Source organism: Aulonocara stuartgranti (genome assembly GCF_965226115.1).
Source record: "Aulonocara stuartgranti genome assembly, chromosome: 12".
Taxonomy (NCBI): domain Eukaryota; kingdom Metazoa; phylum Chordata; class Actinopteri; order Cichliformes; family Cichlidae; genus Aulonocara; species Aulonocara stuartgranti.
In genome coordinates this window covers 13,828,912-13,856,366 of record NC_138948.1, presented here as the reverse complement: position 1 = coordinate 13,856,366, position 27,455 = coordinate 13,828,912, and the positions used below count along the sequence as shown (strand labels likewise).

The window sequence follows — 27,455 nt, the reverse complement described above, 5'->3', positions numbered from 1 at the left end:
ATCTCGTCTTTCCTCCACAACCTGTGCTTTTTTTGGTTTGTCTGGGAAAGCAAAGCAAGGACTAAAACACCCTTTTTAAGCCAACCAACAGAAAGGAGAAACATAAAGACCTCTGTGCCCCTGTCTTCTCTTATCCGCTGTGAAGCCTGCTATTTAAATAAACATTTTCTCCAGCTGTAATCACAGGCTAAAAAAATAAGTTTCCAAAGTAAGTGGTAGAAGTTACAGTAAAGAGACACAGTCCTGCTCTGAGTAAATAACAATTTGGCAGTTTGGGTAATAAAACTGAATTCAAAACTGCATCAGACTTTCATTGACATTTGATATAAATTCAACCGTAAACTCCTGGACGACAATCCCCAAGAACAAGTGTCACTTACAAACCGGTCCGTATTTCCATCAGAAACTAGAGTGAAAAAGCCAACTAAGCACTTTGTGAGGTTAAGTGGCAGTTATTCACTTGAAGTTCATCCAAATGGACAGCCTGTTGCCTTGCCAACACTGACGGGCCTCCGTGATGCACATGCACAAACAGTATTTTAAAGCCGCTTTTCGGTTGCCAGCAGAAACCAAACTGGGCTGACATCACTCACGCATCTTTCCACACTTCCTCTGCTACTCCTTCCTCCTCTCTCTTGCACCTAAGTAGTTTCCCTGAGGACATGCAAGTGAGATACTCACCTGTAAATGAATAACCGGGTTCTGTAAAGCAATGCCATGCCCCTATCTGCCTCCACAGTCAACCCACTGCAGCCATAACACAATAAATAACCCAGGAGAAGATGAGCACTGCCCCGTGGCAGATGGTGATAACACTTACAGCCTCAGGTCTGAGCTGACACAGTGGCGTGCTGCCTGTGTGTCTGAGTGAGAGAAGGTTGGTGAATCTCTGCCCATGTGAGACGATCAGTTAAGACAGAGATGGTTGCCCATGATAGATGTCACTGTGTGGAATAAAAGTAGTGGATGCATCTGCTTTCCTACACACTATTTATTTATTCGGTCAGCTTGAAGAAGAGAAAATTGGTTAAAACCTTTCAGTATTAAACTCTGCTAAAATGAATAATAGCCTTTTTATCATTAAAGGACTTTTGCTAATTAATTACTAATTAATGAAATTGTAATCAATTTAATTATAAAACGCACTGATAGTGCATTTTATAGTAGGGTTAGTAATAGTAGTTGTGGTAACCACTTTTGAGCCCACGGAAATTGCATAGATTGATCGGTAACAGGTACCAATCGTGGTCCAATCCAGACTGACTGCAATTACACTCACACACATTGGAAAACGTTTGCAAATGATTACCTTCTAATTTATAATAGAAGACAGATTGATAACGCAATCCGAGATCGTGTGCATTGTTCAGTGCAACTCACCTATAATGAAATGGTTCGGCTAAAGTGGACTTGACTCTGCTGGTTGCATTCTGGTAATAATTCCATATAAAAGCAACAGAATATTGTTTCAGGCCTCCGAGTACCACTATTTATGGAGGAATTTCTGAATTTACGTTTTCATTTTTGCCAGTTAATTAACCACAGTTAATTGCGCTATTATAACAAAGAGACTGCATGTAAGTGCCAACCTGATCGATTCAATCGCAAACTAATAGCAGACTGACTCCGTCTTAATGCACCAAGGTTGTTTTGAAGATGCCAACCAGCGGTCGCAGATCTGATACCGCTTTCAAAGGCAACAAGGTTGTTAGTTCATTGCACGTGGTCACAATAACTTTGGTCGTGTAATGATTTCTCTTATGTGTTGTGTTGCTAAACATGTTATCTATCGGTCTCTACTGTAGAAACACTGGTAGAGTTGACCATTTGTGGGAAGTTAACCTGAGTGTATTCTTATTTATTTTTTATGAGACATCTTGTTTGTTTTTATGGATCTCTGAAAGAAAAAGTTTGATTGACTCAAATATTAATAGAAATTACTGAGTCAGAACATTTTTTTTCTGTTTCTGACATTAAAGCAGGTCCCTATTTCTTTGAAATGCTGTCCAAAAGCACACAATAACATTTCACTATGATTAAATGCGATTTCTCCTGCAGAGATAATACAACCAATAAGCACTAGCTAATAACAGAATCTTGTTTCAGGCTCTGAAGAAAATAGCCAGTCTGACTTTGATAAATTGAGGTGAGCGTGCCCCTTAGGGCTGCATATCATAACTCTTCTGCTCCATGTCCACATGCAGAGAGAGGTGAACTATTACGATGTTTACCAATATGCCTGACACAGTGGCACACGGTATACACCCTCCGCCAACTCAGCCAAAGCTAATTGCTCTGCACTTTGATTACTGCCATCTATTTTAATGAGAGCTTATCAACCCATTCTTTCCTGCCCGTTTCCTCTGTCAAACACACATGCAAACATGACAAACACGTGCATGAGTGTGTGCGCACCACTTAGGCATATGTCCGCACACAGACAAGAGAACAATACTGTGTGCCACGTTTGTGATGGTGGCAGGAAATTGGAGGGTGTTCATTAGGCTAATGGATATGAAGAGGAAAGGAGAAGGGGAATGTGTGTCTGGGGGGGTGGTGTGGGGGTGAAGAGCAAGAAGGCCACTGAATTTAACAACAATAAATTCTGTACAATGGTCCAACAAGTCGTACTGCAGTATGTAATTTTCTTGCTACTATGATAGAGAGACGAATACTTCAATTACACGAAATGGCTTTAATTACGGTGAATTTGCCTCATAAGCCGACTCCTGTTGAGAACAAATGAACTGTTACATTTTTGGTGCTAGTGCTCACTGCTCCTGCAGCTTGGCTGGATGGACTCAGCTTCATTACGATCACTGGTTTACCCGCACCCACACCAAGATGACAAAGCTTAATCAATGGACTCACACTGCTCTAAAGACTCTGGAAGAGGAGAAACAGTAGATTCCGAACTGGACAGGGTTGCTGATCGATGGTGAAAATGGCTTCTGCGATCCTTTGAACACATTCAGCACACTTCTGTCACCTAGGATGTTCAGTAGGTTTTCCTTGAAACTTACAAAACATTCTATTTTCCCACTGACAGTGAACAATGTGAGCAGAATATGCTATGACAGGCTGCGCATCACAGAGCGCACACAAGAATACTGTACTTAAACGAGAGGGAGACGAGAAAAGAGAGAACACCAAAAAGGGAGGAGAGTGCAATAGAGGGCTCGAGCATGACAACCGCATTACAACCACAAATATGCCAGATCACATCAATACACTGTGCCTCATCATTTTACGAGACGCTGCTTGTCCATGAAACTACTTCAACATGTCTAGTAAAACAATCATCAATACCACACACACACACACACACACACAACTGCTGCTGCTGAATACTGCTGTTGTGCCAGGAAAACAAAGCCCCAAATAATTCTAAGATGAAGTTACAAAACAGGAATAGGAGATTATGCAAAACAATAATCTGTATCTCTTCAATTTTTAAAAATTGAACCTGAAGTTGTGCCTCATCCTGGCAACATTCATGCCTGACTTTTGGTCTCTGACTTGATTTGTGGAGAGTTCACATTGACCTGATCATCACCCCCATGACCCAGGGCACCATCTTTGCACCGAGATGAGCAAAACTAAGAGAAAGCTGAAAAGCAGCAGTACTGTCTTACAAACTATACTCGCTCTAAGCTACAAGTTTCCAGACAGATTTGCTGACAGTTGCTACTGCCCGAGCTAAAGCAGGCGGAGGATTCCTCTCGCTTTCTTTTTACACCCTAACACCTACACCTACAGGATAATATCACTGAATTGTCCTCTTTGATTTACAGCGCAAATTGCTTTCACATTCCCTTGGTGTTATAATATTAAAGTATCACCTCTTACCAATAAAACGCACGCGTCACACTACAAATAAAACCCCCACGTAAAAAAATAAATAACCTGTAGTATAGGGAGAGGGCTCTACCACATACTGTAAAAACTAGCTGCTAATCCAATTGTTCCCTCTGTGGGGACAGGAGAGAGAAACATCCTAATGAGAAACCGGTGGCTAAATATCCATGATGGTAATAACAGTGGGAGCGTCTCTCAGAGCAGCCGTTTGACTCTGGTGACACACGGCCATTAAGTATTCATGAAAACAGATGTTGCTTTGCTCGCCAGCCCATTGGCCCAAACACCCCCTGAAAAATGCCAGAATCCTAAATGAATTTCCCAACAGAACGCTCCGTTTGATCCCCCGCCAAGAGAAAGTGAAGAGTTTTACGTGCTATAGGAGAAGGGAAGAAACAGACAACTATGGGGGAAGGAGGACAAGAATGGGGTTTATCCCCCTTCAAGTTGCTGTCCTATCAGCCTCATGCAACAGCTCTTGATCATCACCATCTCTTTCTCTTCATGGCTCATGCCACGTTTAGCACAATCTATTAGCTTGATAGCAAAGTCAATTTACTGAAATGGTCTTGATCAGGTAACACTTTCACTGGATTACTGCTAGCTAAGTATAGGGTTTAAGCTATGGCTTTCCATCCACAACGTATTTGTATGATAAGTGCACTAGGGCAGATTGTTTACAGGTGGGTGACAAATTACAGTCAAGAACCTGAACCCATGAGCCCTCAACTGAGGCGATCCAATGGCTCTGCTATGTAGGGTTCATTGCGCGGGCATGATTTGGCTACTAAGCAAAGTGGGACTGCAAATCAGTAGAAAGTAGTTCCAACTCATCTTTATCCTATAAAAATAACTTTCTATTCTGATGGGAGCTCCATCTACCATGATGCCAACGTCCACACCCACAGTGTGTGAATGATTTGATGAGTATAATAATCATCTGAATAACATGTTTGGCATTCCAAATCAGCATATCTCAACCCAATTACAGCCATATGGGAGAATTTGGACCGGTATTTTGACAGGGCTCCCAGCATCAACAATTATTTCAGCTATTATTATTTCCTTCACACTATATTACCTAAATCAGTATATAAATCCTTACTCTGTCCTCGTACTTAAGAATACCAAACACAGGGGTTAATCACTCTTGTTTATGCCTTCTGGGTTGTTTTTGTATCCATCTTTGTCTTTCTAATCATGTCAGTAAAGTTTACAGTCACATGGAAAAATGATGGATGACACATCTTGTAGCCCAAGAGGATTGGGAGCCAGATGTACAGCCTTTAATCTTTTTTCTTTGCATAACTAGTGATATTACAGCGTTCTCTTTACAAAGATCTTCTTTTTAGTGTGCCGGAGAATTGACCAGAGCTGGTGGTTTAGGGAGACAGAGGGAGGAAGACAAAGTAGAATAAGAAGAACAGGCTGTAATAGACAGTGTTGTTGATGGATGTGATTATAGCCTCTTCATGCTGCCCATTCATTCTCTATAGATTCCAGATGATAGCAGTGCTTGGCCCGCTCTTTCTTCCTCTCCATCTCACCCTCTGAGTGTTTTGTCTTGGGTCTCTTGCTTTCCAGCCCTTCATCTGAACATCCCATCCTTTTCTCCTGTCTTTCAACTTTTCTGTTACTGTTTAGCCCTCTTTTCTCTCTGCCCCATTCTTCTCCCCCTCTCTCTTTTTGCTCTCCTATCCCCGTGTACTTTCTTTGATGTTTCTCCTCCTCATAAAATCATTTTCTTCTCACAATCCCTTCCCCTTCTACCCTCTTGTTTTCCTTCACAGGGAGCAAGGAAACCCCATCACATATCTAAAACCTTCCTTTCTCCTCACCATAAAGCATTCTTCTATCCTTGCCATTTTTCCCCTCTTTACTACTGTCACTCATCCTTTCATGGGCATCACCCCAGTGTACTTCTCTAGAGTTTACAACAGTGTTCATATTTCCAAAGAAAAGACACCCCCTGATGAGTGGTGCGTGTTTGCCTCAAAACACATTAGCAGTGTTGAGTAAAACGCTATGACAAATGACAGGAGACTAGCAGTGGGGATCCTGTTGGTCATTCAGCCAGCCAGCAGAAGCACTGGAGTGAACTCCGGCACTACACTAAGACTCAAAGTGAAACCAATCCTCCAACCCCATACAATATCTGCCTTAATCTTACTCAAGCTCCGCTCATTACACACTCAGCATGGGTTGGAGACAGGCAACGCAGGGAGCTATGCAGCTGGGGTTTGGTACACCAACTGTGTGCGAGTTTGTGAGCATGCAGACGCGATGATGTGGTATCACAATCACTGCAAGACGAAGCCATTGTACTCAGATCAACAAGATTTACAATCCGTATCCTCCCCTCCTATGAGAGACACAACCACGGAGAATGCTAATTTCCACCTCCATAAACAAGCATCATAAGCATTACAATGACATGTGAGCATGTTTGCATGTCTGTGTAAGAATCAGCAGACATGCTGATACATAAAGTCTGCACACAGGACATGGCTGCATAGATTATGAAGTGATTTTATATTTGAGCATATGTGTGTGAATGGAAGTGTGTACGTGCAAGAGCAAGTGTCTGTGGACTCTTTTAACCTAGCAATAAAATAAACCCTGACCGTGATTCATTCACCACCTCCACCATGAGATGTGATGTCATCCAGAGTAAATTCAGACAATCCTAATTGTGCAGGGTGATAATGCACCCACATAAAGGCTAACATATTTCAACCCACAATAATATCCTCCGTAATCCAAAATCTTTTCAGCACCTACGAGTATCCAGCTAACATTCAAGGACGGGTGGAGCAAAGGCTCTGACAAAAGCCAGAGGGGTTGATAAAAAAGAAAGAAAATCCGAATTTTGTGCACAGAGACGCACACTACAAAGCAAAAAAAAATTGCTTCCTTCAATACATTATTTTCTTATGCAATCATGTGCAAATACACATGTACACAGACTCAACCCAAATCAGCAGACTGGAGGGCTGGAGAGGCACACCTCCTATTCTGCCAGTTCACTTTTATGTCTCGGCTTAGATACAAATCCACACAGCATGGAAGCTCACTCCACCACCTGAGGTGTGTGTGTTTGTGTTTATGTGTGCCAGTAGTGTGGGTATGAATGCCTAATCCACCACCTGTTTGTTAGATTACAAAGCCAAACCTTATCCAATTCCAGAGGGTGCAATTGGATGTTGGCACTGGATGCTTTAAGTGTTTTATTTTGGAATTTACATGCACAAGTCATGCGTGTATATGGGGTTTGTAGCCCATACAGTTGAGGCTGTTCCTCATTAATCAATTTATCAAAAGAAACCAAGAGCCAGAGCTCTACTTTGCAAGTAGTAAAACCACAGTGTGCTCCTTCTTAGCTCCGACTCACATAACCCATTTTCAGGTCACACACAGTAACAAAAAACCCCACAGTGAGGATCACTGGCTTGAGCCAAACACATGCTAAGATTATTATAGTTTTTAGCTCAACTCCTGTGTGAATATATAAAAAGCAAAAGCATGCCTTTCTTTGCCAATTTTTCTTTTAATGCAAAGTTTGTTTGAGTGATCTAATGCCTGCAATGACACAAGTAATAATCGCTTTTTGCTGAAAGATATTATAAGTTAAAATTCAGGATCATTAAAATTCCTGAACGCTGACGGAGCAAAGTTTATGTATATATCTAAAGAAGATTAACATTGAAAAACAAGCAAAAGTAAAAAGAAAAATCTGTTTTAAAAATTATACAATGGAACACCTCTGACAGCCGCGGCCCAATCTGTTCAACCACATGTCCTATAACCTAAACTTTTCTCATTTCTTATCAGCCCCACAGAGAGAACATGACAAATGCAGCAGAACAATGTTTTATCTCATCTGACACCCTGACAACAAGGAAATAAACATAAGCTGACAGCCAATCAGATCGCCCATCTGCTGTTCTGCCTCAAAGTGCCTGGATTGCCCGACAAGTGGTGAAGGAATAATTTCTGTGAGGGACATACCCCAGAGATGGTAAGTGGGGGTGCTGGTGGGGGGTGAGGTAAAGCGAGAGAAGAAGGAAAAGAAACAGAATACAGGCAGAGCAGAGTGGGCAGCCACATGGCAACTCTGGGCCACTTTGATTGGTGGAGGTATGCAGGCAGCCAGGCAGGGAAGACCAGGAAATGTAATTCAGGGAGGCTGTCTGGATATGACATCTCTGGGAGCTATTCAATCTGCAGCCAAACCCTCAAGTGGCGCCTCGCCTGGCATGGTGGCAGGGAGGTTACAACTGTGAGCTCACTGCCTGTCAACCCCACTACACCCTCTGAAGAAAATAAGATAGTATTGAAAAGAAGAAGAAGAGGACAGGAGACGGGGAAAAAAATAAAACAAAAGAAGTGTATTTATATATTAACAATGGAATAAAAAGGTGAAGCCAAAAATAAAGAAGATTTAGTGTGGGTTAGTGATGTCTTGTAGAAAAGAGGGAAGGCCAAGAGATGGAGGCACAATGAGCCTCTGGAGAATGAATGGGAGAAAGCCAGAGGAAGGAAAGGCGGAGCAGGTGAGAAAGTGATCCAGACGCCGGCTGTGATTCTTCTCTGTCAAACATGGCTCATAAAAAAACAGTGATAATTGACAGCATTGGCTGACGTCCTTCCCTTTACCACTCTATTCATTACAAAACCAAAACAATCCACCTCGCCCTTCCCTATTATGTCTTAGCAAGTAAATTAGGCAACCGTACTGATTGAATAGCTGTCCGTGTTAATTATATCTAAGACAAAATGTCATATATTAAAACATTATGCTCAACAGCTGGCCTGATGTGGAGGGACTAGAATCTGATTTGGTGTCAGAGGTGGATGGAATAAATCTAGTAATTATAAACCACCCACAGATGAATGTTAAAACCAAGGCTGAGAGAGTAATTTTAAATTAGGCGATCGACCACAAACAAACACATCGCTAATAAGGAAATGGGCATTTATCTGAATGGGATAGCGTCACATAACAAAGCCAAAAAAATAGGAAAGATCACTGAAGCATAAGATACATCAGGCTTTAATACTTTTGCATGGTTTTTGCAAAATGATCAACTAAAATACAGCTTGTCCTTAATTTGTTCACCGTAGCGTCATCAGAAATGTTTCAATGAAAGGATGGCTTTCTGGATTTGTAGAAAAATTTGCCTTATATACTGTATTTCAATTTATGTTTGCACCTCTTCCAGTAAACTGTTGCATCTATTTCCTACTTTCCCAGGACAATATGAAGAAGTCAGAGGTGCGTAGGTCAAATGCTGATTGGCTCATAGGTGGGCTGGAACAGGAAAAGGATCGACAGTTGAGTTCACCACAAGTGGAAAAAGCATGCAATCCATCAAAGATCCTTAAAAAACATGCACAGAGGCCGCAGTGGACACTTTTAATTGTTTTTAACACTCAGTTTTGTTGTAGCATGTTGTATAACTTCACACTCTCTCTGATTAGCTGATGGCCCAAAAACAGCACAAGCAAGAGTAGCGCACAGACTGGCTGTTTGCGACAATGCTGCCTCACAACAGTGAACAGACAATAATAACCAAAGCTGTCCGTAGTCTCTGCACAGGACCAATGCCCAACCCCGTTTCAGCCATTACGAGTAATAGGGGATTATATTTCCGCTTTCCTTTTTTTCTCGTTAAACACTGACTGCTTTTTACTGAGAAATGATGAAGTGATTAAGTTGTTTTTAAGGGTCGTCACAACATCTTGAGCTTTGCGAGGTGCATGAGCAGCAGCTCCCTAACTAATGTCAGGGGTGGGGGTAAAAAAAAACCCCGACAAATAAAGAAGTTGGGAGCCACTGTGGAAACGGCATTTGGTGATACATTCCTAGATCGTTTCAGCTCACAGACCTTTCCACTGTTATCCAATCATCCGTAGATTTCTCTGTAACACTGTGTACGAAGTATTAAGAGGTGTTTATACACCTCTCTGAATTTAATTATTAGTAATTATTCATCTCTGGCTCTCTTCCACAGAGTGTCTTTGTCCTGTCTTCCTCCCCTAACCCCAACCGGTCACGGCATATGACCGGCCCTTCCTGAGCCTGGTTCTACTGGAGGTTTATCCCTGTCAAGGGAGCTTTTCCTTCCCAGTTTTGCCAAAGTGGTTGCTCATAGTGGGTCATATGATTGTTGGGGTTTTCTCTGTATTACTGTAGGGTCTTTACCTTACAATATAAAGCGCCTTGAGGCAAACTAAATTGAATTGAAGCAAACTGAATACACCCATTAACAGTGAAACAGTGCTCACTGTATAGCCCTGAACTTTGGCAATATACAAACAATTTCAGCCTAAGTGGATATTATTGTCAGAGTCACTGAGAACAAAGATGATATCAGTTAAACAAACTCCAGGCTTTCCATCTATTCATAAACATACAGTATGGGTAACCTCACATAACGTGTATAGTTTTTTTATAGTTTACACATAACCCTGAAAATATCTCAGTATATTGAATTAGGATCATTTGCGAACGCACATGCACATTTGTGTAAAATTCACATGTTCCCATGCTTTTCACCAGATCGCACCTGGATCAAAGAGAAATGACATCATTGGAGGAAATGAGATGCTGCCATTCAGCTCCATTTGGCTTCCCTGCTGGTTTAGGGGGGTCCGATAGCAGCTCCTGAAGAATCTTATCAGTCAAGTTATGACTTCACTGTCTAGTCCCTGCCAGTCACCATTCAACCTGTGAGATAGACGATGACAGCTCGCCATTGGATGTTGCTCCAAAAAATCTTTTATCGAGCCCATTCATTCATACGTGCATACAGATAGAGAAATTCAGAGACACACAAAGACAAACAAACAGAATCACTCACCCCTCCTCCCTCCCGCACAGCCGCACTCATCTACCGTTTCATCCCAAAGAGACTGTACGCATTCAAACAAACAGAGGAGACGGTTATTGTCCAAATGCAATTATCTTGTACTGTCCATCTCGTTGACTGCTGTGGGACAAAGGGCCCTCTGTTGATGAGGATAGCAGTGTGTGAATGGGAGGTTAGACATCTTTGGCCTTTTCCATGGCTGTGGACATTCAATCTGCCATCCACACATCCCAGTGGATCTGATAACACTAAACAAACCCCAGAGAGAGCGAAAGAGGGGGAGAAAAGCCAGACGCTAATGGCTTCAGTATTGTGTGTAAATCCTCTCTTATCTTTCTGCTCTCTGTGTTAAGAGACTGGTCAAGGGCAGTGGGAAAGAATAAACGCTATAACCACAATGTTGTCTGCCAGCGTTCACCTCAGTGTAAACAGTTTAGAATAGGGCATGCCCATGCAAGGATGAGCATACATTGAGAAACACACACCTACACACACGCACTGTATGCATAAACTCGGTATCTAGACGAACGCTACAAAAGGCTGACCTGGCATTAGGCTGGAGCTAATTATTCTCAGCCTCTCGGATTCTCCCACTGGACTTCATTTCACATATGCGCGCACACACACAGACACACTAATTCTTGTGCTGATTCTCTCTTTAGCGCTGTCTTGTCTGCGTCTTGTCGCGACGGAACAGTAAGGGGGAGAAAATGAGAAGAAAGGTAACAGTAGTGAGGATGGTGGAAAAGAAAAGACACGAGGATTATCCCTCTAATCCCCCTGTCAACTTTTAGGGATTATAGGGAAGGCTTGGCTACATTAAGAGTACAGTAGCAACCTGTACTGCTCATCTCCTCCACTTTCCACACACTTTATTTGGGAAAAAAATAAAAGCAATGTCTTTTTAAAATTTATTTGGTATAATCTGACAACAAAAAAGGGTAATGGCTACACTTTAATATGTTAATAAAGCCTTCCAGTGGCTCAACAAATACAAACGCTCTCAAAATCTCCCATTGCTCTGGTTGTAATATCTAACAAATATCTCACAAATTAATTAAAACAAAAAAAAGAATGTTCAATTTTAGCTGATCTGCCCAAAATGTATTAGCTTAAATGAAAAAATGTGTCTGGATTACTGGCTTACTGTATGTAAAGGTAGGTTTACCTGCACCACAGCTCAGAGCAGGGACACTTTATATTCATCCATCACATGCAGTCACTGCCAAAATCTTCGTATAAATGGATTCTAAATATCTGGCTGCAGACTGATGCACGCCTGAATGTGGGTTATACCAATTTGTGAATAACCTCATGACTCTGTCACAGCTATAAAAAAAAAAAGAAGAAAAAAAAGAAAATCTATGAGAATTGTTCACTAGTAATTTGTGTTTAAATGACGAAAACTCAGGTAAAACAAAGACAACAAAAGAGGTCTGGAGGATCAGCTGAAGTTGGGTGTCATCGTTTCATCATCTCCACTTCTCAAGAAAGCTCTCAGAAGCTGGCAGTCTGTCTTCTTTGTAAGTTAACTGCAATTTTTCTCAGTGTGAGACCTTGTTCTGCATTCACTTAGGAAAAGACAGTTACTCGTGTAGTTGCTGCTCCTAATTTGCAACTCAGAAAACAAAGTAAAACGCGAAGAAGAGGGAAATATGAACAAGATGCCCCTTGTTCACTGAGCAAAGCTGCAGAACAAGATGGTTCAAACATCAACAATCTCTAAAAGGCACAAAATAGCTGTCACTTCAAGTTGCTGCCAAAGAAGACTCAAACATAGATGACTGCAGCTAAATTATAGAGAATTCATACACTTGACTTGCACGCATGCTTCCCACACACACTTGCGCGTCCTCGGTGTACGTGATGAGAGCAGGTGTTGGATGTAATGAGTTTGTCTACAAGCTGTTATAAAATGACAACTGGGAGTGTGGCCCCTATCGCTGGCAGATACACCCACTTTTTGCACACCGAACGCAAGCGCGCACAAAGGCACACTGCTGCTACATCCCTAACTACATACTTCTGTCAATACCACTTGTCTTTCAGGGAGCGGGTCAACTGTGAGCAGAGGAAGAGTTGTGATGGCACTGGTCCACACCTCTGCGCGCGAGTGTGTCAGCGCATGAATGAATGTTTGCCCATACTTCTATCTTACACACAGCTAGGGTGGACAGATGTCTTCCCGCATGAGATGTGTGTGGCAGATATGGTAATGTGTGAATTAATGTCACACGGCCACACCTTGCGGTCCGCATCACGCCGTCTCATCTCAAGGACACGATCGGCACTGCCAGCTACCGTGGCTGTAATTCACTCCAAATCCTCCTTTCAATTACTTTCACAATCTGCCCATCAGTAATACATCTTCGGGTGCCACACTCCCGCAGTTTCACCGCTCTTATCGGAATCATCATCAGACTCTGAGACACTTTAATTGGCAAGTGCAAGTAAAGAAGAGGGAACTTTTCTTGTTAGCAGCTGAGGCAAAAATCTTGGTAATAGAGAAACCTTTTCCAGCATTAATAATTCACTTTATTCTGATAGGTAATAACATTTAAGTGTATGACTAAAAGCGTAGGATGAATGCATGGCCATCAGGCGCTCTTTGTTATTCACCTGTGGAGTTTATTCAATGGTGAAAGAGAGGATCCACTAAGCGCTTGCTGGGGTCCAGAAATGGTGTCCTTCCTCCTTTTTTTTTACCTTCCTTTAAAAGTCCTTTCTCACTGTGAACACGGGCCTAAATGCTTCAGAAACCCATTAATTTGCATTCTTCCATCCATCAATTCTTCCATCTGTCTATCCACCTAAAAAGCTTCTCTGCCTTCCCCTCCATCCTTATCGCTCCATCTGTCCATCACTGCTCATTACTCTCACCAATTTCCATTCCTTCCTCTGTCATGTTTGCGACCATCCATCCATCTCCTTCAATAAAAACACAACAAAAACTGCAGGATGTGAGAATTCATTAATTTACTAGTGTTAACATGTAAATAAAGGTATAAGCATAGTCTATGTGCGTCAGTGTGGATTCACTTATTGAAGTTCTGCTTTTCAATTTGCAGGAATTTGCATTAAAAAAACACTTTTACTGCGGGATGTTAAAACAGTTCCTGCCTTTATTACTAAAGTTTTTGTGGATTGTACTGGCAATAGGGAAAGTTGTAAACAGTGTGAAATCACTATAGATAAATACGTTAGAGTCCAGGGTGAATCTTACTGACTGCTATAAACTAGGGAAACGACACAGGTAGGCACTTTTTAATTTGTATGCGTTTGCTTCAGGGAGAGAAAAAAAATGAATGTGTCTATATAAATTTTCTGACAACTTCAGCTAGTTTAACCTCACAAAATCCCAAGTTTAGATAGCAAAGGGAATTAGTCTAAACACACAAAGCGCTGTTTATTCTCAGCTTTATCTGCAAACTAATCCGGACAAACAAAACAAAAAAAAAAGCACTACCTGTGGTGACTTGATCTGATAGAAGTCCCAGCCAAAAGAATCCCCTTTGTGTAAAACCAACTCATCATCTCCCAATGTGAACAATGTATCTTTCTCTGAAAACTAATTTCCCTGTGAAAATGGGGTTTTAAGTCTTTCGAGGCCCCTTTTAGAGCCTAATAAACTAATTCCAAGGCTGATTCCGAAAGAGGCTTATTTCAATTTCACAAGGCTTTGTTCGAATTTGTTTTACATTATGATGCTGCTGGGCAGAGGAGGGGGGTTGTTGGGTAATGTTCTCTTGTTTTTTTTTAATGTATTCAGGTATCTTGTTTTGTTGTTTGAGCTCCTCGCACTGTAAAAGCGAGAAAGGAAAAATATGTACAAGCTCAGTCTGGCTCGTTCTCCCGTTCCCTCTGCGTGCCTGTCCTTCTGTGTCTGCTGATGTGCAATACAGAGAATAATGGGTCACACATCTACTCTAAAATGGTGTATATTAAAATGATAAAAATCGTGCTCTCACCGATGCCTAGCCGCAGTGCTGGAAAAGAAGCCCGCGTCTTTCTGCACCACTTTAAGGCTGTCTTTCCATAAAATAAATATTTTTGCTGCACATTAAAGCAAAGTAAATCTCCATAAACCCAGTGATTATTCTCACTATTTTCCAGTTGGCCCGAATAAGCCAGGCAGCCTCATACCAACTGTTGTAAGTCCCTCACAAACAAGCAAACACACACACACACACAAAATAAAGGACATAGACATGGAGTGAAAGTTGGACGAGTTTATCCTTGTCTGTTTGTTGTGAGCCGACAATAACAGCTATAGAGATGGATTTCATCACATAAAAAACACAAACAAAGAACATGAATGAGTAAAGTTGCAGGCACATCAAAAACCTCCTGAGGGAAAGTAATACGTGCAAAACTGTGGTTAACACACAGGGTGCAGAGCAGTGTAATTGCAGCCACTAATGACTATAATAATATACTTTAACACTGGGCTGCTCAACTCTGGGCTGCCTCTGCTGATTGCAATCATTGTTAATTGCACGTGTTTGAGCCAATTAAGAACAGTAGCAATTTCAACTGTTGCTGCCCTGACTATGTCCGTCTCATTCTAGCAAGTTTACCGAAAATCAGCTTTTCGTTTTATGAAAAACATTTTTTTAGGGGGGGGGGGAAATGTAATCACGGAAATGAATAAAGTGAGGAGTAAGCAATAACTTCAAAAAACTAATTATCGTCAGAGCAAGTAGTGCTAGACGTGCCTTTACAAGACACAAAGATTATGTGTCTGTTTGTTCAGATTAACAACACAGCCCAGGGGAAAGTAAACCTCTAACAGCCTTTAGCCTTCTGTTCTTACTGGAAACTAAATATTGTGCCTGAAAGTACACCAAAACCAATAAAATAACTTTTAAAATGTGAGTTTTATTTCATACGGATAATGCTTTTCCCGATAAATGTAGCGCCACGCCTACGATCTGACTGGCCACCCGAGAGGCCACCTCAGTTCTGGATAAATGGGTTCAAAGATATTCTGTATCCAAGACATGAAAACTCACGGATATTCAGAAATATGAAAGCGAGAACTCCAAGCACAAGTGAAAGGAGTAAATAACGATGCTCCCCATTGACTTCCATGTCCTATCCCTCAAACACAGGCGCTGCATCTCAAGGACATGTCAGAGCCTCACCCTTTTAAAATCAAACCAAGTGCACTACTTTAACATTAATCATTGTAATGTTGGGTAAATAGATCAGATCAAAACACATTTACTGAGCTGAGACTGGAAGTGCTGTTGATGACATGATTTTTTTTAAAACTTGAATCTCTGGGTTGACATTGTAGGCACTGCAGCCTGAAGATGGTGTTCAGAAAGTCTCAATATCACTTTTATATTCTAAATATCACAATTAGTTGTATTCTAACTTATTAATAACATGCTTCATGAATTTTAAACAGCTGCACTCACATCTTAACCACATAAGTTTGAATACTTTCACTGGCTGGCAGTGCAAACTAAAGATTGTTTACTGGCAATTGTATCTCCACCACCACTCCATCCTCCTTGCACAGTACTCGTATGCTCTTGCAGCCAAGAGGAAACACTGTTATAGGAGTCAACAAGCCTCATATTGGTTGCATCTAACAGTACGGAAAAGAAGAAACCTTCTTGACATTTTTACATGTACTTGGTAACAATAATCTGCACAACAAAGATGAGAAAATACGCAAGCTTTATTGGACAGTCACACAACAAATGGTCGCTTTGCTTTTATGCCACAAATAGCAGCATGGGGCACTTTACAAGCCTCTCCAACAGTCAGAGCGTGGTCAGGGAGAGCAGTGTCATGCCTATAAATATCACCCCTCGCCAAGTCCTGGCATGATGGAACCAGCTGAGCTAGCTAGACGCTGAGGTAACATGTCATTGTGCGGAAACTAAAGCTATTGACAGGCATCCAACTGGCCCGTACTGCAGTGAAATGCTACCCCTAAAGTTACACAGGCACATCTGACTCACGACAGAATGGCTTTCCTTAACTTCCAGTGCCTTCTCTTTTTTTTCTCTTTTTACATTAAGGGCCTTGATGCCTCATTAAGTTTCCCCTTTATGAGACAAAACCATTTGGAAATGTACTGTATACTTCATCGCTGCCACTTAGGCTAAAAAGAAAAATGTTCCAAACATATTCTGCAAAAAGAAAAAATATAATTGTGTAAGAACTTATAAAGCGAAGCTGTACAATTTTCCAATTCTGAAAACACTTGTGATAGGTCTTTTGCGGTTATCCTTGTTCTTCAGGGTACATCAATACATCACCATTAAAATCAGAGCCGTGCATGCCTCTGTGCGTGGTTGTGTTTGTTACCATCCCCATTCCCCTGTTTGAATAGCAGTATAATAGCTTTTACTCATAATACCTATAACTAAGTAAAAAACAGTCATCTTTAAATGGAAAAAAACCATCTCTTCTAACATTTTTTAGGCAGATCAGCCTCATTCATTCACTGACCATCACTTCTGAGTGTCTGCATGTGTATTTTCACAGATTGAGACTCTCGGGGGACTATACTCTGAATTTCACCTGCTGCACCCATGTAGCTTGCACACACACAGATACATAGTGCCAGCAGCCATTTCACCATGCTCCTGAATGCCATTAATTCCTGTGCCACATCTCCTTAGGTGAGAAACTGGTGACAGAGGCAACCTCGGTGAGAGAAATGTTCCTCCTCTGCATCGCCGTCCCTCTCTTTTCTCTTTCCATCCCTTCAGTTCCATCCATATTCAGCAGGTTGAGGCATGCGGAATGAGGAGAGACGGAAGAGGAAGGTGGAGATGGGGAGAAAGGGGGAAGTTGGTGTGGGTGATTGTAAATTCAGCACCAGCGCGTCTTGTTGCACGAGAATGACCCATCATTTCACACTGGGCCAAATGGCATGAATTCATAAATATAAATAACAGCAGCAAATTCATCTTTTCAGGATGGCGTACAGAAGCACAGGCAGGGCCACATTAGAATAAAGATGCCTTCTCTCTCACTATCTTTCTATCCTCTTATTATTACCCACCACACACCCTTCTTGCCTTCTTTATCAACTTCCACGTTTTCCCAGCTCCTTCTTCCTAATTTCCCTTTTCCTCCACTATCTGCTTCCTTTTTTTGTTGTTGTTGTTCTCTTCCAACCAGTGCATATCTACTTCGTGATGATTCAGAGTTATACAGTATGTGGGAAGAGCAGACGAGTACACAGTTTTTCTTGCTCTCTTATGGAAGAATATGCATTAGACCTAACTCCCCTTGCACACTTTTCTACAGTATTGAAACTGCTTTTGAAAAATGTTTCAGGTGTAGGTTTAGGGGTGAAAGAACACACAAGAGACCTAACAAGCTGAAGTAGGAAGCAGCAAATGAGTGGGAAGAGATTGGCCTGGGCCGCTGACAGTTGGATTGATTAACAGCTTGGCTCTGCCTCTGAAAAACTGACATCCTTTGATTTTGTACAGTTCTTCAGTTCTTTTCGCTGCAAATTTCCATCCGCCCTACCCCCTTTGATTGTTCAGCTCGCTGCTTTATATTCTTCTTGGCAATACTCAGTCAAACGTACACACACAATCAACAGTTCTGAATGTGGCTGTACACACCGAGAGGCACACAAAACATTATACCAAGGGCAGATACAACTGATTAGTCAAACTGCCACCTCTCCACACCACCAACGCTAATGGTTACCACAGTAGTCAGAGATAAATATGTCCAATCAGAGACAATCACTGAGCGGGCTGAAGAGGCAGGTGAACTAATGACAAGGATGGAAGAGAATGATGAAATCCTCTCACAGAGCCTGACAGTCATTTGGCAACAGTGAAAACAAGTGGGTTTATTTTTTTTTTCCTCATGCATCAGGTGGGAACGAATGACACCCACAGCCTCCATCTCTCTCTCTCTCGTTCATCCTTCTATCAAGCTCCCCCCTCACGGTCTCTCCAACTCTCCAACTCCATTTGCCACTTTTCTGTAATAAAAACTCCACCTGAAGGGATTAAACAAATGTAAATACAGGTAAAGTATAATAGCTAGACCAGCACACCATGCTTTTACTCTTTCAACTTTATGTTGAAATGAATATGCAGGCCAAAGTACAACAGACTGCAGCTGCTGAAAATGTTTGAGTGTGAGTTCAGAAAAATAACTGAATAGCTGGATTACTGCCACTCAAGCCTAATTTTAGTGGCAGGTGTAGAACTTTGCTAGAGGTTGAAGCAGGTAATGACTAATAAAAAAGGAGGCAATGTATTTTTCTTTTCTTTTAAGATGTGCTGCAATGCAGAAAAATCTAATCAGACAAGTGTTATTGTTATCGTCAGGATTATTTTACACTTTTCATTGAAGATTTGGGAAAAAGGAGGGGACAATAAAAGCTAAACATCTGATTTATTAAAAATTTGAAACTCGCTGCTGCTACCTATTTGAAATATTTCTGATTGGTCGGTATTTAAAAAAAAAAAAAGCTCTTTCTTTGGCATAGCATTTTGTTTTCATGTAGTTTTTCATTGCTACTAGTCTGTAGCTGATACAGATCAAACTGCTGCTAACAAATAGGCCCCACTTTATTGCTCTGCTGTTTAATTTTTTTGCAAGTCTGCCAGCTTCTAAGTAATATCAATATATCTGTACTCAACGTCAGCGAACAACGCCAAAGTATTACCTGGTCTGTAATCAGTTCATGCAACCCCTGCATATGGCCCGCCTAAACGATCCTTCTCAGGCAGAGAACCAGCGCATTACTCAGGCCAGCACATGTGTCATAAGCCCTCTGTTGAGTGAATTTATAATGGAAACACAGAGCACAAGCAAAGAAGAAAATGCACTTAAGGGGTGCTTAATCACAGATGTGGCTCCTTGGTCTAAATCAGAAATGGATGAGGAAAACTGGAACTATATGGGCGCATGGATGTTCCAGCACTTTGTGGAGAGCAAAAAGGCTCCGAGGCATTAATGATGAACACTATACAGTTATTCATCTTCCAGATTTAGAGCTTTAAGGAGTTCTTCAAATAATAATGACTCTGAAAAGATTCAACAAAAAGGTCTTGCTTGGGAGAACATGGTTGATCTAATGTATAGGACTTCGGCCGATGGCGGCGCCAGATTTTAAATCTCTCAAAACATATAAGAGAAAGGTCATACGTGGCTCGTTTTTTTATTCAACCCCGAAATTTTCATGTTGTTTTCCTGTTGCTGCTAAAGGCTCTTTATGGAAAATGGGTACGGTGTTACATGCCAAACAAAGGTCAGTACGTGTGTGTGGAAAACTGAGTCGTGTCAAATCACAAAGGTCAGTATGACGCCTGCTTGCGAGAGGTAAGAATTTCTGTGAGTGACTGGTGCCTTCGGTATGAAGAAAAGGCCGCATCTGCTCAGTTTATTCACAGGATCTCAGATATTGCAACATTATAACAAGAAAATTAAAACAGATGAACAGTTAATACTGTTCTGCCCATATTCGTGCACTTTACAGTACTTTAGATGTGGGTAAGCAGTTTCACGCTTTAGTCATCTTGTAGGTGTAACTACCGCTGATGATTGCTCTGCAAAATCACATTACAGCTGTGGACTATGAGGCCATTTCACAGAATTAAGCGCACCCCGTACTGCAAACAACATTTGCTTGTGATGTTTCTCGGATAGTTACACTCCCATCCCTGTATACAGTGTTAAACAAATTTAAGAGTGTTTCCATTAACACAAATCACTTGATTTAAACATCACTGAAACTTTATGGGAACCTCTGGAGCATCAAACGCAACAGAGATTTACACCCTCGCCTCTATCCTTCAAAGAAATGGAGGCTTCTTCGGCACTGAAGAAGTATCGTAGCACACAAATGGAACCGAAATAGAACATAATAAAGATAACGTATGTGCATGTGTCAGTAATAAAACTCGCGCACTAATATCTCTAATAGTCGATTAATATATTTATTTATAAGGAGAATAATCGTTTTCTACTTAGTCAGTTGCGATGTACTCGTTCTGCACAGCCACACAGTGTTAAAGAAAAGAGTCTGAAAATCGAGTGCTGCAAACAGACAACAAAGCAATAATGTCACCTCGGAGAAAACGTGTTTAGTTTGAAAGTCCAGGGTCCACTGCTGACACTCGAGTTCCTTTTGATGGAACCAAGACAAACTGCATTTATTGAAATGTCAAAAACGGTTGAACTAGCATTCCAGACGACTGGCCAGCGTCAACATACACTGCTGTTTATTTCCTTAACACCTCGCTAAGTTGACTAAACGGACATCCCACGGGTCTACTCGCTACATCACCACTGCTCCACTGAAACTGTAAAGAATCGCATTAGATTCTTATATTAATCTACACAACATGATGGAAACCAAATTATAGGAGGTGGCTGTGGCCTTAACGCTTCTTCTACCCATCTTATTTCTGTGGCTTCTTTCTGGTGTGGGTCTGTGTTGGATATTCTAACAACTAGCCTTTATCACACACACACGCTGCCTCTCCTCGCCGTATGCAAAAGGTGTAGAAAAAAGGCAGTGAAAATGATAACTGATAACCCCCCGGGGCAAATACAGCAGGTGGCTGAGGAAGAACTGTAAGCGTATGAATGCGCTTTCATCATCCTGCAGATCAAAACAGCACACTAAGGATGGCTTGTTTGATCTTAAGAAATTATGATGTAGTTAATGCCTGAGCAGAATCTGGAGCTTAAAAATCCAATGGCTCTGTACCAAAGAGGGACAAAAATGTCAACTTCGCATCAGCAGGCCGGGATACCTGGAAGTCGATTCCTTTATCTTTAGGAAAATGTCAAAAAAGAGCAATATGCGGAACCTATCTATATGAGAGTCAAATGTCCGTAGCTATACTCTGATCATAGAGTAAATCAAAAACCGCATACAAAAGTATTAACTAACTACAAAGAGCAGTTAGCTCATTATTTATCACATTCAAATGTTTTGGGGGTTTTTTTAAACAAACTAATTAACAACAAATTTCTATCTCACACTTTTTCAGCAGCTAGTGAGCTATCAGCACGGAAAGTTGGTCTTTATTCCTGGTTGTAATCCCCGATTGGTCAACTGTTTATCCAGCTGGCACATACAACTGTCTCAGTGAGTACAAAGGAATTTCTGTCTGAATTACTGAAGAAATCAAAGCAGGCTCAATATTCAATATAATTATTTTTCTTGGAGAACTGTTACAGGACGAACAACGAGGCAGCGCGTAGAAATGCAGAGCGGGTTGGTCTTAAACATTAGAATCACTATAGAATGTAATGTTAAGACTTTTCGTCAAGTTAAGTAGGCATGTAGACCGTCTGCAGGCTCAGTGTTTCAATTTGAAATAAAATAATGAGTCTGTTTTTTATTTAATAGGTTTAATTCAGCAGGTTCACTTCAATAAAGAAAGAACTGCACTGGATGGCAGAGATATAGGTCTCAAGTCCAAGGGCTTGAATTATATGAAAACATAGAGATAGTGTTTTGGAAAAAAGCCCCATTCTATTTAAAATTTGGGAAAATCTTTTGCCATCTTTAACCCATATACATTATTAGTCAGTATATCATCCCTTCATGCACTCTCCTGGGTGTTTCATGCAGTCTCCTTCAGCTTTTCCTTGTTCTTTTTCTCTAGCAAATATCATGCATCTCAGCCAGACTGAAGACAGCTGATTGATTCAATCAGTTTAGGTTATTCCACGCCTTTACCTAAAGGTTGTTTACAGTCATTGTCCTGCTGAATGATGAAGCTACTTTGGCTCCACATTTCAGAATCCCCCCTCTCTACATTCACATTCATTCTGCTGCTAACGTCGGTAGTAAAATTGTGGATAAATGTGTGTCAGCTCCATTCGCAGCTGTAAGAGCCCAAGCCATGACAAAACCGCCATGTTTGACAGATGAGGCGGTTCGCTGTGAGTCATCTGCAGTTTTTCTTTTCCACCACTTTTCGTTTACATAATTGTAATAAAAAAGTTTTCTTTTGTTTCAGTTTTGTTGAAACAGTCCACCAGTTGTTGTTTTTTTTGTTGTTGTTTTTTTTTACCTCTAATGCGGCCTACAGGAAAGTTGCATCTTGTTTTGTATCCACTGAGGTTAAGGTCATGGATAACTGAATACCTACATTCAGGGGAGCATTCTTGACATGCTGTGCAGCCGTAGAGAAATTTTGCTTAACAATGCAAATGATTTTCTAGTTATCCACCAGACCTTTGCCCTTTGGTCCAGCAGGGCATCATCTCACATGTACTTCTTCTTTAGTGCTGAATTAAACTACACAAATGCAAGCAAAGACCTGGTATCCATTATTATATATTAAATAAAATGTGTTAAAGACCAGATACATTTATATTGTGATATGGTGGTATAGAAAAAAGGTTGATATGTCTATCTTTAACGGTCATCAAGATTATTGGGCGTTAATCACATATATGGGAGTTTTGTTGTTACAAATTCTATGGCTACAGCTGTCAAAGAGGTGGTCATTGTTAACCTGGGCCCTGGAAGATCCAGTATGGAAATCTCGTTCTTTATGATCTGCAAGTTTAGCTCAACTAAGATTTTATGTTGGATGCCCTTCCTCATTCAACCCTCTCAGTTCATCCAGGCTTGGATCCTGGCTTGGGATTACACTGCCAAATGAAGCCTAAAATAATGTGCAAAGATGCAAATAAACTTACCACACAGAATATCAGAGACATTTCTATCTTTGTAATGTAGAGTAAAGAGATAAAAAGGAAGAGGAAGGAGCAGAAAGAAGCTTTAACATGGGGGTCTAACAAGGACTGACTTGCTTCTAGAAGAATTGCAGTTACAGTTATTTACAGCATCAGCTTGGCTCTTCACCCCCAGAAATTGCCACTTAAACAAAACACAGACACAAGGACGATCACATGACTTGGCATGGCTTAAGAAACAGAAACTTAAGAAACTTGATAACTGTGACTAATGGCAGGGCACTACTGGTGCTTTAGTTAAGCTTTGTAGTAAAATATACTGTACAACTAAATGGAGTATTTGATTAGATGTTTCTTTTATTTTTAATACAAGCACAGATTGTCTTGTTATAAACAGTATGTGTGTAAATCATAATTGAGAAATATTTGAAAATTTTGACATGTGCTCACTGATGCTGGTACAAATCAGCCACGTGGCGCTGTTATCTGGAGTTACTGGTGCCCTATACTTCTTTCTTTGCCATGAAAATTTGGCATTACCTTAACTTTTTGTGTGAAGCCTCTTTGTAAAACAGTGATGCATGTCCCAGGGTGACTGGAGGGGGTAGTGCACTCAGCTACTATCTGAGCCAAGTTTCCTCGAATACCAATGGTTTGTAAAAACACACCAACAGTGCCAAATAACTGGCTAAAGCATTCATCTCTCATTTCTAATCCTTGTTAATATTATTATTTCTTTTAAAATTCTAAAGCTGAAAAATCTGTCTCTTTAACTTAACAATGTCCCCATTTTTCCAACCTCTCATCACTCATTCCTTCCCTCTGATCTCTTCTTTACCACTTCCCTCTTTGGCAGAATGATGGAGTAGGGATGTCAATGGAGAGGCATGACAGTCAGATCGTTGGCTGTCACATAGACTGATGTTTGTTTCTTCCCACTTAGACAAATCTGACAGTTTAACAATGAACTTCTCAATGTCCAAACACTTGCTGCGCCTACACGTATACTTTCAGATGTACACAATCATCACACTCGGAAGAGCTATAAGTTGAGCAAGCACCCCGCTGTGTTCGAATAAACGCAAACACGGATACACTGCCACGTGGTCAGATTGGTACTCTGGATCTCATATCACATGGAGTGTGATGAGTTGGAACAAAGAATGTCGGGTCAAAAGGAAACAATGTTTTTAACACTCAGATGCGACTGTTGTTAAGATGTTAATAACAGACATCCTCTTAAGTTAAAGGAAATTCAACCTGCAGTATGCACGGTCAACTGCCACTTTCTAATGTACACCTGGGTTAACTGCTCATTAATTCAAATATCTAATCAGCCAATCACATGCACCATGTGCATATACTGTAAGCATGGAGACGTCAAAAGGAGCATCAGAATGGAGAAGAAAGGTGGAATATGGCGTGTTTGCTCATGTCAGATGGGCTTGTCCGATTATTTCAAAAACTGTTGATTAACTGAGCCTCAGTCTCAACTTTAAGGTCAAAATGAAAATAAAGTAATGACAACTAACCAACTGTGACCAAAAGTTCCACTACGATCTAAATTTGGTGTCACCTAAAAAGAATAACGTCTAAAAACAAAAAATTCTGTATGGTTACTGAGAGATCAACAGTTTAATCATTAGCATGTTAAATATCCAAAACACAAGAAAGAATATTAGGTTAGTGAATATAAAATAATACAAGACAAAACAGTGATTTAATCTTAAAATCTTCTTATTCTTCTTTAACAGAACAACTACATGCAGAGGTGGTTTTTTTTCCCTTTGCAGGTGTTTACAGTTGGACAGGGGTTTGATATCCTTCCTACTAGCTCAGCTTCTTCAATAATAGATGCCTGTAAGACGTTACTGTTCTATCTCCAGCTAGGGGGCCGTGAGCCAGCGGTTGCGATGGCTTGTGGAGGGTTATTCATAGAATGCGTGCACACAAGTGCGCACATATACACATGCATGCACACTCTTCCCATTTCAACCATGCAATCCTGCTCCCTCCTCTCCCAGCTGCCCTATTAAACTGAAGAATCTCGGGAAGTGAAATGAAACTAGTAAATCTTGACTGCTTTTATGATTGACTTGATATGATTTGTATTATAATTTGGACCCGGTGCTCCATCTTGCTCTCTCCTGCTGCCTCCCACCAACTTACTCCCTCCCCCCTTACTACTCCTTTCATTACTTAGATTGGCTCTTGTGAAATAGGCCATGGGGTCTTCATAACGCGCATATATTCATATGTATACACACATGCTCAACTTTAAAACCTTGCGGTCTCTTAATAAGTAGTTCTAAATGTGGCGTAAAGGCAGCAGAATGTAGGGAGCACTTAAATGTTTTAAAAGTGTCCAACTTTCACCTCAGTATGAGGAGAAAGCTTGAATGTGTAGATGAGATGAACACTTACAGCAAAAAACTGAGAACAAACAACGCAATCAGACCCCTCCCTGCACAGATTGGGCTGACTTCATAAATTAATGTATGAGAAAGCCTGCAGAGATAACCATTGGGCATAAGGGCCTCGGAGAGAATCATTATATCGACTAGGTGATGGACTAACTGACGGACTGACAGACTGATGGAGTGACTGTCTGAATGAATGCTTTGAAATGCAGGCAGTTTGAAGCTGAAAGTCTCAGGGTCTTTGACCATCTGACTCTGAACAGACAAAAGGCAAGAGAGGGCAGCTTTTCCAACTACGGGCCCTTTAGCCTTCTGTGACTTCATCAGAAGAAAAGATAACTACAACTCCGGCTTCCACTCTGCTTGGCTGATGCCCTAGGGCAACACTTTCCTCACCGTTCTCCCTCTGTTAGTGAGAGCATCTGTTGAAAATGAAGGCCAAGTCGTAAGTGCTGGCCAGGCCTTTCTACTTCACGCTCAGATCAGGAGCCTAAGCACCTGCAACACCCTTCTTTATAAAACTACTTTTTTTCTAGTGACAATTTGCCAATGAGAATTCAAAAAGCAGGTCTTATCGGAGTAACAGCAGAGAGCGAGCCTTCGCCTAAGTAGCTTTTTAACCTTCTTTTCAAACTAGCTTTTATGTACAGAGAGTTTTTACAAACAGATTTTACATGAGCAGGACAGACTGCTCTGCCCACTCTCTATCACGGTCATTAGAATCCATAAAATGAAACCCAACTCTCAGTCTCCTTACTATCACTGTTTAACTTCTAACCACTATTTTTCCCAGCATAGCAAAAATATCTCCTATGTAGCGAGAATTAACTCTGGCCAAGCTTCTGACACAGCCACAGAAGGGCCTACAGCCACACATCTGTCTCCAAAGCTAAATGAGTCACAGAAGCCTGGGCCCAGTTACCTGCTGGGGCCCCATGTCTGTCCCAGTTGCTGACCACAGGAACACACATGTGCACAATTTTACACAAGGACACAGGCAGAGCGGCAAATACACACACACATATGCACGCCCTTTCTCTCCGCGATTTTCCAGTCTCCTGCGGATGGCACGTGTTATATCAACAACCTTTCCTGCCAATATCATCTCTTTTTAACAAAGTAGGAGCAAATCATTCAGTCTACATTCTGTGGTGAGAGGCCAAGGCAAACTGGATCTGCTGAGGCAATGGCATAGAAGCTCCTGGCACCGGGAGCAAAGCGGGGCAGAGAGGAAATGAGAGGAGAGAAGAGGAAACAAGGAAAGAAGGAAAAGAGGAGAGGTCATATAAGAGGAGACACGAGGAAAGAGCAAAGTATGGCACAGGAAGCACATTAAATCTATCTGTATGGTAATGCTATTACCTCCCATCCGATCAGCATGGTCCCCTCCGCACTAACTGGCTACCCTCTAGCTTTCATTAGCAACATGAATTATGGATCTGCTCTTGCATCTAAATGCTAAGCATTATGCCATTTGTGATGCATTTTTCCACATTCTTCCTTCTCTTTCTTTACCGACTCCCCTGTCTCCCTCCACCTTATCCTCCTGGTCTTTTCCAGAGTTGCCACAGACTACAATTACTGCAGAACCATTAGGTCCATGTTGACAAAATTTCCATACCATCATATACCCCTTGAGATG

At 41.2% G+C, this 27,455-nt stretch overlaps 2 protein-coding genes across 4 annotated transcripts in view; one reads left to right on the top strand and one right to left on the bottom strand.

The window, feature by feature from the left end:
- The window catches only part of smyd1b (SET and MYND domain containing 1b), a 432,389-nt gene that overhangs the window by 198,347 nt on the left and 206,587 nt on the right, over positions 1-27,455 (top strand). The window lies entirely within an intron of this gene.
- fbxl17 (F-box and leucine-rich repeat protein 17) overlaps positions 1-27,455 on the bottom strand; it is a 226,453-nt gene that overhangs the window by 83,363 nt on the left and 115,635 nt on the right. The window contains exon 9 of one of the 2 annotated variants that reach the window (XM_082553440.1): positions 13,571-13,658. The exons of the other annotated variant lie outside the window; for it this stretch is intronic. Coding sequence (XP_082409566.1) covers positions 13,607-13,658 — 52 coding nt within the window. The 3' untranslated portion in view covers positions 13,571-13,606. Of the gene's footprint in view, positions 1-13,570; positions 13,659-27,455 lie in introns of those variants that run through there. 2 annotated transcript variants of the gene reach the window in all.